The 14,574-nt window shown below is 47.9% G+C and overlaps 1 protein-coding gene across 4 annotated transcripts in view; it reads left to right on the top strand.

Moving 5' to 3' along the window:
• Positions 1-14,574, top strand: part of SLC44A2 (solute carrier family 44 member 2 (CTL2 blood group)) — a 144,980-nt gene that overhangs the window by 113,676 nt on the left and 16,730 nt on the right. For all 4 annotated transcript variants that reach the window (XM_063931400.1, XM_063931401.1, XM_063931402.1 and 1 more), the window contains exon 7: positions 13,543-13,603. In XM_063931400.1, the coding sequence (XP_063787470.1) occupies positions 13,543-13,603 (61 nt within the window). The remainder of the gene's footprint in view (positions 1-13,542; positions 13,604-14,574) is intronic.

Genomic DNA, 14,574 nt, shown 5'->3' with positions numbered 1-14,574 from the left:
CTCCCCAAAGGGCTAGTGGGGTCCTGTCCTCTATCAGAGCATTCCCTGTGTGTGTGCTGTGTGTCGGTACGTTTGTGTCGACATGTATGAGGAGGAAAATGATGTGGAGGCGGAGCAAATTGCCTGTAATAGGGATGTCACCCCCTAGGGGGTCGACACCTGAGTGGATGAACTGCTGGAAGGAATTACATGACAGTGTCAGCTCTTTACAAAAGACAGTGATTGACATGAGACAGCCGGCTACTCAGCTTGTGCCTGTCCAGACGTCTCATAGGCCGTCAGGGGCTCTAAAGCGCCCGTTACCTCAGATGGCAAATACAGACGCCGACATGGATACTGACTCCAGTGTCGACGGTGAAGAGACAAATATGACTTCCAGTAGGGCCACACGTTACATGATTGAGGCAATGGAAAATGTTTTACACATTTCTGATAATACGAGTACCACCAATAGGGGTATTATGTTCAGTGAGGAAAAACTACCTGTAGTTTCTCTAACGTCCTAAGTGGATGCTGGGACTCCGTAAGGACCATGGGGAATAGCGGCTCCGCAGGAGACAGGGCACAAAATAAAAGCTTGAGATATCAGGTGGTGTGCACTGGCTCCTCCCCCTATGACCCTCCTCCAAGCCAGTTAGATTTTTGTGCCCGGCCGAGAAGGGTGCAAACTAGGTAGCTCTCCAGAGCTGCTTAGAATAAAAGTTTAGTTAGGTTTTTTTATTTTCAGTGAGTCCTGCTGGCAACAGGCTCACTGCATCGTGGGACTAAGGGGAGAAGAAGCGAACTCACCTGAGTGCAGAGTGGATTGGGCTTCTTAGGCTACTGGACGTTAGCTCCAGAGGGACGATCACAGGTTCAGCCTGGATGGGTCACCGGAGCCGCGCCGCCGTCCCCCTTACAGAGCCAGAAGAGACGAAGGTCCGGTGAAAGCGGCGGCAGAAGACATCCTGTCTTCAAGACTAAGGTAGCGCACAGCACCGCAGCTGTGCGCCATTGTTCTCAGCACACTTCACACTCCGGTCACTGAGGGTGCAGGGCGCTGGGGGGGAGCGCCCTGAGACGCAATATAACACACATATACCTTAGCTGGCAAAAGGAATACATCACATATAGCTCCAGGGCTATATGGATGTATTTTTTCCCCTGCCATTTTACACAAAAAAGCGGGAGTTAAGGACGTCGTGAAGGGGCGGGGTCTATCTCCTCAGCACACTGGCGCCATTATTCCCTCACAGCTCCGCTGGAAGGACGGCTCCCTGATTCTCCCCTGCAGTACTGCATCTGATTCAGGGTAAAAAAGAGAAGGGGGGGCATTTTGGCAGCAAATAACTAGATTAGATTAACAGCAGCTATAAGGGATTAACACTTATATAAGGTTATCCCTATATATATATATAGCGCTGGGTGTGTGCTGGCAGACTCTCCCTCTGTCTCTCCAAAGGGCTAAGTAGGGTCCTGTCCTCTATCAGAGCATTCCCGGTGTGTGTGCTGTGTGTCGGTACGCGTGTGTCGACATGTATGAGGAGGAAAATGAGGTGGAGGCGGAGCAGTTGCCTGTGTTAGTGATGTCACCCCCTAGGGAGTCGACACCTGACTGGATGATTGTGTTTAAGCAATTAAGTGATAATGTCAGCAATTTACAAAAAACTGTTGACGACATGAGAAAGCCGGCAAATCAATTAGTGCCTGTTCAGGCGTCTCAGACACCCTCAGGGGCCCTAAAACGGCCGCTACCTCAGTGGGTCGACACGGATCCAGATACAGATACTGAATCTAGTGTCGACGGTGACGAGACAAACGTAATGTCCAGTAGGGCCACACGTTACATGATCACGGCAATGAAAGAGGCATTGAACCTTTCTGACACTACAAATACCTCAAAGGCGGGTATTATGTGGGGTGTGAAAAAACTGCCAATAGTTTTTCCTGAGTCTGAGGAAATAAATGAGGTGTGTGATAAAGCGTGGGTTTCCCCCGATAAAAAACCGCTAATTTCTAATAAGTTATTAGCACTATACCCTTTCCCGCCAGAGGTTAGGGCACGGTGGGAAACACCCCCTAGGGTAGATAAGGCGCTCACACGTTTATCTAAACAAGTAGCGTTACCGTCCCCTGATACGGCCACCCTCAAAGAACCAGCTGATAGGAGGCTGGAAAATATCCTGAAAAGTATATACACACATACTGGTGTTATACTGCGACCAGCAATCGCATCAGCCTGGATGTGCAGTGCTGGAGTCGCATGGGCGGATTCCCTGACTGAGAATATTGATACCCTGGATAGGGACAATATTCTGTTAACTATAGAACATTTAAAGGATGCATTGCTATATATGCGTGATGCGCAGAGGGATATTTGTACCCTGGCATCAAGAGTAAGCGCAATGTCCATCTCTGCCAGAAGAGCATTATGGACCAGACAGTGGTCAGGGGACGCAGATTCCAAACGGCACATGGAAGTATTGCCGTATAAGGGGGAGGAGTTATTTGGGGCTGGTCTAACAGACCTGGTGGCCACGGCAACGGCTGGAAAATCCACCTTTTTACCCCAGGTTACTTCACATCAACAGAAAAAGACACAGTCTTTTCAAACTCAGTCCTTTCGTTCCCATAAGTACAAGCGAGCAAAAGGTCACTCTTTTCTGCCCAAGGGCAGAGGAAGAGGAAAAAGGCAGCACCATGCAGCCGCTTCCCAGGAGCAGAAGCCCTCCCCTGCTTCTGCCAAGTCTTCAGCATGACGCTGGGGCTTTACAAGCAGACTCAGACACGGTGGGGGCCCGTCTCAAGAATTTCAACGCGCAGTGGGCTCACTCGCAAGTGGATCCCTGGATTCTACAGGTAGTATCACAGGGGTACAAACTGGAATTCGAGGCGTTTCCTCCTCATCGGTTCCTGAAGTCTGCTTTACCAAAGTCTCCCTCCGACAGGGAGGCAGTTCTGGAAGCCATTCACAAGCTGTACTCCCAGCAGGTGATAATCAAGGTACCCCTCTTACAACAGGGGAAGGGGTATTATTCCACACTATTTGTGGTACCGAAGCCGGACGGCTCGGTGAGACCAATATTAAATCTAAAATCTTTGAACACTTACATAAAAAGGTTCAAATTCAAGATGGAGTCACTCAGAGCGGTGATAGCGAACCTGGAAGAGGGGGACTATATGGTGTCGCTGGACATCAAGGATGCTTATCTCCACGTCCCAATATATCCTTCTCACCAAGGGTACCTCAGGTTTGTAGTACAAAACTGTCATTATCAGTTTCAGACGCTGCCGTTTGGATTGTCCACGGCGCCTCGGGTCTTTACCAAGGTAATGGCCGAAATGATGATTCTTCTACGAAGAAAAGGCATCTTAATTATCCCTTACTTGGACGATCTCCTGATAAGGGCAAGAACCAAGGAACAGTTAGAAGTCGGAGTGGCACTATCTCAGGTAGTGCCAAGTCAGCACGGATGGATTCTAAATATTCCAAAATCGCAGCTGATTCCAACGACACGTCTACTGTTCTTAGGAATGATTCTGGACACAGTCCAGAAGAAGGTGTTTCTCCCGGAGGAGAAGGCCAGGGAGTTATCCGAGCTAGTCAGGAACCTCCTAAAACCAGGACAGGTCTCAGTGCATCAGTGCACAAGGGTCCTGGGAAAAATGGTGGCTTCTTACGAAGCGATTCCATTCGGAAGATTCCATGCAAGAACTTTTCAGTGGGATCTACTGGGAAAATGGTGCGGATCGCATCTTCAGATGCATCAACGGATTACCCTGTCGCCAAGGACAAGGGTGTCTCTCCTGTGGTGGCTTCAGAGGGCTCATCTACTAGAGGGCCGCAGATTTGGCATTCAGGATTGGATCCTGGTAACCACGGATGCCAGCCTGAGAGGCTGGGGAGCAGTCACACAGGGAAGGAATTTCCAGGGCTTGTGGTCAAGCATGGAAACATCTCTTCATATAAACATTCTAGAAAAGGGCCATTTACAATGCCTTAATTCAAGCAAAACCTCTGCTTCAGGGTCAGGCGGTGTTGATCCAGTCGGACAACATCACGTCAGTCGCCCACATAAACAGACAGGGCGGCACGAGAAGCAGGAGGGCAATGGCAGAAACTGCAAGGATTCTTCGCTGGGCGGAAAATCATGTGATAGCACTGTCAGCAGTGTTCATTCCGGGAGTGGACAACTGGGAAGCAGACTTCCTCAGCAGACACGACCTTCACCCGGGAGAGTGGGGACTTCACCCAGAAGTCTTCCACCAAATTGTAAACCGTTGGGAAAGACCAAAGGTGGACATGATGGCGTCACGTCTAAACAAAAAACTGGACAGATATTGCGCCAGGTCAAGGGACCCTCAGGCAATAGCAGTGGACGCTCTGGTAACGCCGTGGGTGTACCAGTCAGTGTATGTATTCCCTCCTCTGCCCCTCATACCGAAAGTATTGAGAATCATAAGAAGGAGAGGAGTAAGAACTATACTCGTGGTTCCGGATTGGCCAAGAAGGTCTTGGTACCCGGAACTTCAAGAGATGCTCACGGACGAACCGTGGCCTCTACCTCTAAGACAGGACCTGCTACTGCAGGGGCCTTGTCTGTTCCAAGACTTACCGCGGCTGCGTTTGACGGCATGGCGGTTGAACGCCGGATCCTGAAGGACAAGGGCATTCCAGAAGAAGTCATCCCTACTCTGGTAAAAGCCAGAAAGGAAGTAACCGCAAAACATTATCACCGCATTTGGCGTAAATATGTTGCGTGGTGTGAGGCCAAGAAGGCCCCTACACAGGAATTTCAACTGGGTCGTTTCTTGCATTTCCTGCAAACAGGACTGTCTATGGGCCTAAAATTAGGGTCCATTAAGGTTCAAATTTCGGCCCTGTCGATATTCTTCCAGAAAGAACTGGCTTCAGTACCTGAAGTTCAGACATTTGTGAAAGGGGTGCTGCACATACAGCCTCCTTTTGTGCCTCCAGTGGCACCTTGGGATCTCAATGTTGTGTTGAGATTTCTAAAATCACACTGGTTTGAACCATTGTCTACGGTAGATTTAAAATATCTCACGTGGAAGGTGTCGATGCTGTTGGCCTTGGCTTCAGCTAGGCGTGTGTCAGAATTGGCGGCTTTATCATGTAAAAGCCCTTACCTAAATTTTCATTCTGACAGGGCGGAATTGAGGACTCGTCCTCAATTTCTACCTAAGGTGGTTTCTGCATTTCACATGAACCAACCTATTGTGGTACCTGCGGCTACTAGGGACTTAGAGGACTCTAAGTTGCTGGACGTTGTCAGGGCCTTGAAAATATATGTTTCCAGGACGGCTGGAGTCAGGAAAACTGACTCGCTGTTTATCCTGTATGCACCCAACAAGCTGGGTGCTCCTGCTTCAAAGCAGACGATTGTTTGTTGGATTTGTAGTACAATTCAGCTTGCACATTCCGTGGCAGGATTGCCACAGCCAAAATCAGTAAAAGCCCATTCCACAAGGAAAGTGGGCTCATCTTGGGCGGCTGCCCGAGGGGTCTCGGCTTTACAACTTTGCCGAGCAGCTACTTGGTCAGGGGCAAACACGTTTGCTAAATTCTACAAATTTGATACCCTGGCTAAGGAGGACCTGGAGTTCTCTCATTCGGTGCTGCAGAGTCATCCGCACTCTCCCGCCCGTTTGGGAGCTTTGGTATAATCCCCATGGTCCTTACAGAGTCCCAGCATCCACTTAGGACGTTAGAGAAAATAAGATTTTACTTACCGATAAATCTATTTCTCGTAGTCCGTAGTGGATGCTGGGCGCCCATCCCTAGTGCGGATTGTCTGCAATACTTGTATATAGTTATTGTTACAAAAAATTCGGGTTATTATTGTTGAGCCATCCTTTCAGAGGCTCCTTTAAATTTATCATACTGTTAACTGGGTTCAGATCACGAGTTGTACGGTGTGATTGGTGTGGCTGGTATGAGTCTTACCCGGGATTCAATATCCTTCCTTATTATGTACGCTCGTCCGGGCACAGTATCCTAACTGGCTTGGAGGAGGGTCATAGGGGGAGGAGCCAGTGCACACCACCTGATATCTCAAGCTTTTATTTTGTGCCCTGTCTCCTGCGGAGCCGCTATTCCCCATGGTCCTTACGGAGTCCCAGCATCCACTACGGACTACGAGAAATAGATTTATCGGTAAGTAAAATCTTATTTTTCCTGAATCTGAGAAATTAAATGAGGTGTGTGATGAAGCGTGGGTTTCCCCCGATAAAAAAAATGATAATTTCTAAAAAGTTATTGGCATATATCCTTTCCCGCCAGAGGTTAGGGTGCGTTGGGAAACACCCCCTAGGGGGGATAAAGCGCTCACACGCTTGTCAAAACAAGGGCTCTACCCTCTCCTGAGATGGCCGCCCTTAAGGATCCTGCTGATAGAAAGCAGGAGGGTATCCTAAAATGTATTTACACACATACTGGTGTTATACTGCGACCAGCAATCGCCTCAGCCTGGATGTGCAGTGCTGGGTTGGCGTGGTCGGATTCCCTGACTGAAAATATTGATACCCTAGAGTAGAGCATTTAAAAGATGCATTTCTATATATGGGTGATGCACAGCGGGATATTTGCCGACTGGCATCAAGAGTAAGTGCGCTGTCCATTTCTGCCAGAAGAGGGTTATGGACACGACAGTGGTCAGGTGATGTGGATTCCAAATGGCATATGGAAGTATTGCCTTATAAAGGGGAGGAGTTATTTGGGGTCGGTCTTTCAGACCTGGTGGCCACGGCAACAGCTGGGAAATCCACGTTTTTACCCCAGGTCGCCTCTCAACATAAGAAGACGCCGTATTATCAGGCGCAGTCCTTTCGTTCCCATAAGGGCACGTGGGCAAAAGGTTCCTCATTTCTGCCCCGTGACAGAGGGAGAGGGAAACGGCTGCAGAAATCAGCCAGTTCCCAGGAACAGAAGCCCTCTCCCGCCTCTGCCAAGCCCTCAGCATGACGCTGGGGCTTTACAAGCAGACAGGGAGGCAGTGTTGGAAGCCATTCACAAGCTGTATTCCCAGCAGGTGATAATTAAGGTACCCCTCCTGCAACAGGGAAAGGGGTATTACTCCACACTGTTGTGGTACCGAAGCCGGACGGCTCGGTGAGACCGATTTTAAATCTAAAATCTTTGAACACTTACATACAGAGGTTCAAATTCAAGAGAAGGGGACTACATGGTGTCTCTGGACATCAAGGATGCTTACCTTCATGTCCAAATTTACCCTTCTCACCAAGGGTACCTCAGGTTTGTGGTACAGAACTGTCACTATCCGTTTCAGACGCTGCCGTTTGGATGGTCCACGGCACCCCGGGTCTTTACCAAGGTAATGGCCGAAATGATGATACTCCTTCGAAGGAAGGGAGTTTTAGTTATCCCTTACTTGGACGATCTCCTGATAAGGGTAAGATCCTGGGAACAGTTGGAGGTCGGTGTAGCACTATCTCAGGTAGTGTTGCGACAGCACGATTGGATTCTCAATATTCCAAAATCGCAGCTGGTTCCGACGACTCGTCTTCTGTTCCTAGGGATGATTCTGGACACAGTTCAGAAAAAGGTGTTTCTCCCGGAGGAGAGAGCCAGGGAGTTATCCGAGCTAGTCAGGAACATCCTAAAACCGAGCCAAGTCTCAGTGCATCAATGCACAAGGGTTCTGGGAAAAATGGTAGCTTCCTACGAAGCAAAGCCATTCGGCAGATTCCACGCAAGAACTTTCCAGTGGGACCTGCTGGACAAATGGTCCGGGTCGCATCTTAAGATGCATCAGCGGATAACCCAGTCACCAAGGACAAGGGTGTCCCTCCTGTGGTGGTTGCAGAGTGCTCATCTTCTAGAGGGCCGCAGAGTCGGCATTCAGGACTGGGTCCTGGTGACCACGGATGCCAGCCTGCGAGGCTGGGGAGCAGTCACACAGGGAAAAAATTTCCAGGGCTTATGGTCAAGCCTGGAGACATCATTTCACATAAATATCCTGGAGCTAAGGGCCATTTACAATGCTCTCAGCTTAGCAAGACCTCTGCTTCAAGGTCAGCCGGTGTTGATCCAGTCGGACAACATCACGGCAGTCACCCATGTAAACAGACAGGGTGGCACAAGAAGCAGTCAATGGCAGAAGCTGCAAGGATTCTTCGCTGGGCGGAAAATCATGGGATAGCACTGTCAGCAGTATTCATTCCGGGAGTGGACAACTGGGAAGCAGACTTCCTCAGCAGGCACGGCCTCCACCCGGGAGAGTGGGGACTTCACCCAGAAGTCTTCCACATGATTGTAAACCATTGGGAAAAACCAAAGGTGGACATGATGGCGTCCCGCCTAAACAAAAAATTGGACAGGTATTGCGCCAGGTCAAGGGACCCTCAGGCAATAGCTGTGGACGCTCTGGTAACACCGTGGGTGTACCAGTCAGTGTATGTGTTCCCTCCTCTTCCTCTCATACCAAAAGTACTGAGAATTATAAGACGGAGGGGAGTAAGAACTATACTCGTGGCTCCGGATTGGCCAAGAAGGACTTGGTACCCGGAACTTCAAGAGATGCTCACGGAGGACCCGTGGCCTCTACCTCTGAGAAGGGACCTGCTCCAGCAAGGACCCTGTCTATTCCGAGACTTACCGCGGCTGCGTTTAACGGCAGGGCGGTTGAATGCCGGATCCTGAAGGAAAAAGGCATTCCGGATGAAGTCATCCCTACCCTGATCAAGCCAGGAAGGATGTAACCGCAAAGCATTATCACCGCATTTGGCGAAAATATGTTGCGGGGTGCGAGGCCAGTAAGGCCCCGATGGAGGAATTTTCAACTAGGTCGATTCCTGCATTTCCTGTAAACAGGAGTGTCTATGTGCCTAAAATTGGGGTCCATTAAGGTTCAAATTTCGGCCCTGTCAATTTTCTTCCAGAAAGAACTAACTTCAGTTCCTGAAGTTCAGACGTTTTGTAAAAGGGGTACTGCATATACAGCCTCCTTTTGTGCCTCCAGTGGCACCTTGGGATCTCAATGTAGTTTTGGGGTTCCTAAAGTCACATTGGTTTGAACCACTTGAGTCTGTGGAGTTAAAATATCTCACATGGAAAGTGGTCATGTTGTTGGCCCTGGCCTCGGCCAGGCGCATGTCAGAATTGGGGGCTTTATCCTGTAAAGGCCCTTATCTGATCTTCCAGACAGGGCGGAATTGAGGACTCATCCTCAATTTCTCCCTATGGTGTTTTCAGCGTTTCACGTGAACCAGCCTATTGTGGTACCTGCGGCTACTAGGGACTTGGAGGACTCCAAGTTGCTGGACGTAGTCAGGGCCCTGAAAATATGTTTCCAGGACGGCTGGAGTCAGAAAATCTGACTCGCTGTTTATCCTGTATGCACCCAACAAGCTGGGTGCTCCTGCTTCTAAGCAGACTATTGCTCGTTGGATTTGTAGTACAATTCAGCTTGCACATTCTGTGGCAGGCCTGCCACAGCCAAAATCTGTAAAAGCCCATTCCACACGGAAAGGGGCTCATCTTGGGCGGCTGCCCGAGGGGTCTCGGCTTTACAACTTTGCCGAGCAGCTACTTGGTCAGGGGCAAACACGTTTGCTAAATTCTACAAATTTGATACCCTGGCTGAGGAGGACCTGGAGTTCTCTCATTCGGTGCTGCAGAGTCATCCGCACTCTCCCGCCCATTTGGGAGCTTTGGTATAATCCCCATGGTCCTTACGGAGTTCCCAGCATCCACTAGGACGTCAGAGAAAATAAGAATTTACTTACCGATAATTCTATTTCTCATAGTCCGTAGTGGATGCTGGGCGCCCATCCCAAGTGCGGATTGTCTGCAATACTTGTACATAGTTATTGTTACAAAAATCGGGTTATTGTGGTTGTGAGCCATCTTTCCAGAGGCTCCTCTGTTATCATGCTGTTAACTGGATTCAGATCACAGATTGTACGGTGTGATCGGTGTGGCTGGTATGAGTCTTACCCGGGATTCATAAATCCTTCCTTATTGTGTACGCTCGTCCGGGCACAGTATCCTAACTGAGGCTTCGAGGAGGGTCATATGGGGAGGAGCCAGTGCACACCAGGTAGTCCTAAAGCTTTACTTTTGTGCCCAGTCTCCTGCGGAGCCGCTATTCCCCATGGTCCTTACGGAGTTCCCAGCATCCACTACGGACTATGAGAAATAGAATTATCGGTAAGTAAATTCTTATTTTTTTTGACGACAAGTACTGTATTGCATTGTCGATTTTTTATTTTATTTTTTTGGGGTGAAAAAGTCCAGTTTTTCGACATTTTCGGGAATTCGACCGCAATTGCATATACCCCCAAACCTATAACATCTGGCTTACAAATTTCATCACCAAAACAATTACTAAAAAATAAAATGTATTATTTATATAGTACCAACATTTTATGCTGTGCTGTACAGGGTATACCCATTGGAGCTTACAGAAACCCAAGGAGAAAACATACAAACACCACACAGATAGGACCATGATCGTGAATTGAACCCATGACCCCATCAGTATGAGGCAGCAATACGAATCACTTTGGCACTGTAGTACTGTTAAACTAAACTACTACTGTTTCTCTGTCTGGCTCTCCAGTCAGACTGAGCATCCGCAAAAGATCTGGGATCCAGGAGATAATGTCTGGTAAAGGTAGGAAGAGATGACCACCCATAAACTGCCCATTGAGGCCTGCACGACCAGGAGGTCACCACTGCTCCTGTACAATGCGCCTTTATTCCTTATGGCACCTCTGCACAACGCCATCCTTCATCTATCCTGCAGGAGTCTCCTTGGCACAGTCCTGCAGGAAAAACAAAACAGTTGATGGTTTTTTCCTAATTTTTTTTGTTCTGGAAAGATGCAGAGAAATTACCTTGAGAACATCCAAGGTATTGAATCGTATTTCTCGATTGTTGGTTGCAGATACAGTAAAGGAAATATAAATTCCAGATTGATATGAGAAACGGAAGCTGCCTTTTGGGTAAAAAAATAATGTAGGATAAGTTAGCAACACCACCATGTCTGTATAGAGTTTTAGAAAAGTATCTGGACATCAGAGATCATGGAGCTCTGCTGCTGGCGGGGAAGATGCGGTTACCACTGGGATCTATTTAAATGTAGGGCGCATGAGAGGGACATCTTAAAGGTCATGGGGATCAGACATTTGAGCTTCTAATACTGGATCAAAAAGTGTCACAAAATCCTTCATGATGTCTAAATGACACCTCAACTATCAAGATGATGAGGGCAAAACTTATATACAATCCATTCTGAAGGAAGCCCAGAGTCTGTGCAATGGTGGTAGAATCCAAATGAAATAATTTAGTTTTGGACCAGAGAATTAAGGTCTTCCAAATCCTACGGTAAATAGAGGAAAAAAATTGCTTTCTAGTTTTAACAATTATCTCAATTATTGTCAGTCGTTTTACTTCTAGTAATGACTGCTCGGTCTCCATGCCCTCAAAGATTGTGCTTTTGGATTTGGATGCAGGTACGACCCCTGGTGAAGCAGAACTGACTGAGGTGGAAGAGACCAGAGCAGTCCCAGAAACCTTCACCCAGCCCCCTGCAAGCTACGGGCAGTGTGGTCAATATGGAAGTGGTGCTAGAACTTCTGTTCTTTTGCAGAGTGTGGGTGATGAGATGGAAAGGAGGGAATACATTTCCTAGTTGGAGATGGAGTATCTATTCCTTGGTTCTGGTGTCCCTATAGATTTATTACCTTGGTGTTTGATGGTGTGGCTGTCAGATCTAATTGAGGGAGTCCATTCTTCTGCACTCAGCATTGGATACAGTAAATCTCTTCATGCAAAGCCCAATCTCCTGGTTGGAGTTGATATTGATTGAGAACCCTTTATCTTGAGGACTTTGCTACATGCAATGCAAGGAGAGAGTTCAATGCTTTACAGCCCATTACATCATAGATACTTCCATCATCTTGGTCCATTTCTTGTGCCACATCGGTGCTTTATTTAAGCAACCACTATCTGATTGTTAGTGAATATCCTAAGACTTGTGTCTTGAGAGGCTAGAAATGCTGAATCCCATGTCGTACTGCCCTCATTTCTGCAGTGTTTGTATACAGAGCTATCTCATTCTATAGCTGCACAACTTGTGCAAATAGACGAGAACCTCAACCTCTGGAGCTGGAACCTGCGGTGATCTTCCTGCTCTGACAGGGACACTTCATAACCTTTCACTCTTGGATTTTAGCATCCTTGGAAATATTTCTTTAATCTTGACCGGTTGGAAAAGATTTAAAATTGAGAGATTATAATCCTTTTGAGTAGGCCTAGTTCAAGATGTTTTAAGCGTAAATGGTGAATAAAGACCTTCCAAGGACATAAGAGTCTATTTATTAAGCCCTGGATGGAGGTAGTCGCTGGAGATAAAGTACCAGCCAATCATCTCCTAACTGTCGTTTTTCAAACACAGCCTGTGACATGGCAGTTAGGAGCCGTTTGGCTGGTACTTTATCTCCAACGACTTTATCTCCATCCAAAGCTTAGTAAATAGACCCCATAGTCTCAGAAAGGGGTGCTGTTAAGAAAGTGTCTAAGGGTTCCATTTAATAATGATACTTAATGCAGGTGGTATATTTCTTTTAGTACTGCAGTAATACGTCACCGCCATTTAACACTACTTACCTGTCTGGTGTGGTCATCTTCAGATTGTTAACTAGTGCACATGTGTGACAGATGTCTCGTCTCGTCTCATATTTGGGAGTCAAAACCTTTTGCCCCTCTGTCACAGGAACAGGGGTCATTTTCTAATAGTCTGTAATTCCTTCCACTCTACTGGAAATTATGGAAGTCAGGATTTTCCGCAGGGTATAGGATAGAATTCAATCTTGTTCTTTATATGGTTTCATCTTTTAAGATAAAATTGCAATTGTCTGTGTGTTCCCGTTCCTTTTTTAATGAGCTCTTTAACAATTGGTGTACTATAAAGACCCTTCTCTGCTGATCCTAAAGAGCGGATCTTGGAGAGAAGTCACGCTATCATTGATCCCCCTGCTATCCATTTCAACACTAAGGACGAGTGGAACTTGTCCTCAGCAAGTACTTCAAAAGTGTTAATACAGAGTCCTGCTTGTTTCGGTATTGCAAGACTTCTGTGCGATAAATAAGTTTAATTGTTAGACCCCTAGGCACTTTTTATTATGGCATTACTTTTCTATTGCTGCATCAGTGGCCCCAAATATTTTGTAATGCCAGATAGTGTGTGTGTGTGTGTGTGTATTTATCTTCCAGCCACATAACCCCGGTCCCAATAATGCCAGCCTGTGTGCCAAATGGCTTGAACTTACCCAGTTTGGTAACCAGGTGTGGCTCTGAGTGGGGACTGTTTAGCCTGAGTATGAATAATGGATTACAATGTACAAACATAGTGCCAACATTTTAGGCTGTGACTTTCACTCTGTGAAACCACATGCTGAAGAGCAGCAGATCTTGGTTAAGTATTCGGCATGATAACTCTAAGGCAGGGAAATATATGTGGTGATAATTATGAGGCAGAGAATGTAATGAGTAACCATTGCAATCCTCATATCTTCTAGAGTCCTGTGGAAGTGCTGAGAGATAGAGATTGTCCAGCTATGATTACACCAAGCAAGCCATGTGAGTATGAAGTATAAACAATCACCCTATGGCGGGAGGGACCGATCCCATGTCACATAGCTCCCTCCTGTCTGTGTCACCCTGTGGTGGGAGGAACAGACCCCATGTCACATAGCGCCCTACTGACCGTGTCACCCTGTGGTGGGAGGGACAGACCCCATGTCACATAGCTCCCTCCTGTCTGTGTCACCTTGTGGTGGGAGGGACAGACCCCATGTCACATAGCTCCATCCTGTCTGTGTCACCCTGTGGTGGGAGGGATAGACCCTATGTCACATAGCTCCATCCTGTCTGTATCACCCTGTGGTGGGAGGGACAGACCCCATGTCACATAGCTCCATCCTGTCTGTGTCACCCCGTGGTGGGAGGGATAGACCCTATGTCACATAGCTCCATCCTGTCTGTATCACCCTGTGGTGGGAGGGACAGACCCTATGTCACATAGCTCCCTCCTGTCTGTGTCACCCTGTGGTGGGAGGAACAGACCCCATGTCACATAGCGCCCTACTGACCGTGTCACCCTGTGGTGGGAGGGACAGACCCCATGTCACATAGCTCCCTCCTGTCTGTGTCACCTTGTGGTGGGAGGGACAGACCCCATGTCACATAGCTCCATCCTGTCTGTGTCACCCTGTGGTGGGAGGGATAGACCCTATGTCGCATAGCTCCATCCTGTCTGTATCACCCTGTGGTGGGAGGGACCGATCCCATGTCACATAGCTCCCTCCTGTCTGTGTCGCCCTGTGGTGGGAGGGACAGACCCCATGTTACATAGCTCCCTCCTGTCTGTGTCACCCTGTGGTGGGAGGGACAGACCCCATGTTACATAGTTCCCTCCTGTCTGTATCACCCTGTGGTGGGATGGACAGACCCCATGTTACATAGTTCCCTCCTGTCTGTATCACCCTGTGGTGGAAGGGACAGACCCCATGTTACATAGTTCCCTCCTGTCTGTATCACCCTGTGGTGGG

Source organism: Pseudophryne corroboree, chromosome 6, assembly GCF_028390025.1.
Source record: "Pseudophryne corroboree isolate aPseCor3 chromosome 6, aPseCor3.hap2, whole genome shotgun sequence".
NCBI classification, from domain to species: Eukaryota; Metazoa; Chordata; class Amphibia; order Anura; family Myobatrachidae; genus Pseudophryne; species Pseudophryne corroboree.
This window is presented reverse-complemented; position numbering and strand designations above follow the sequence as displayed.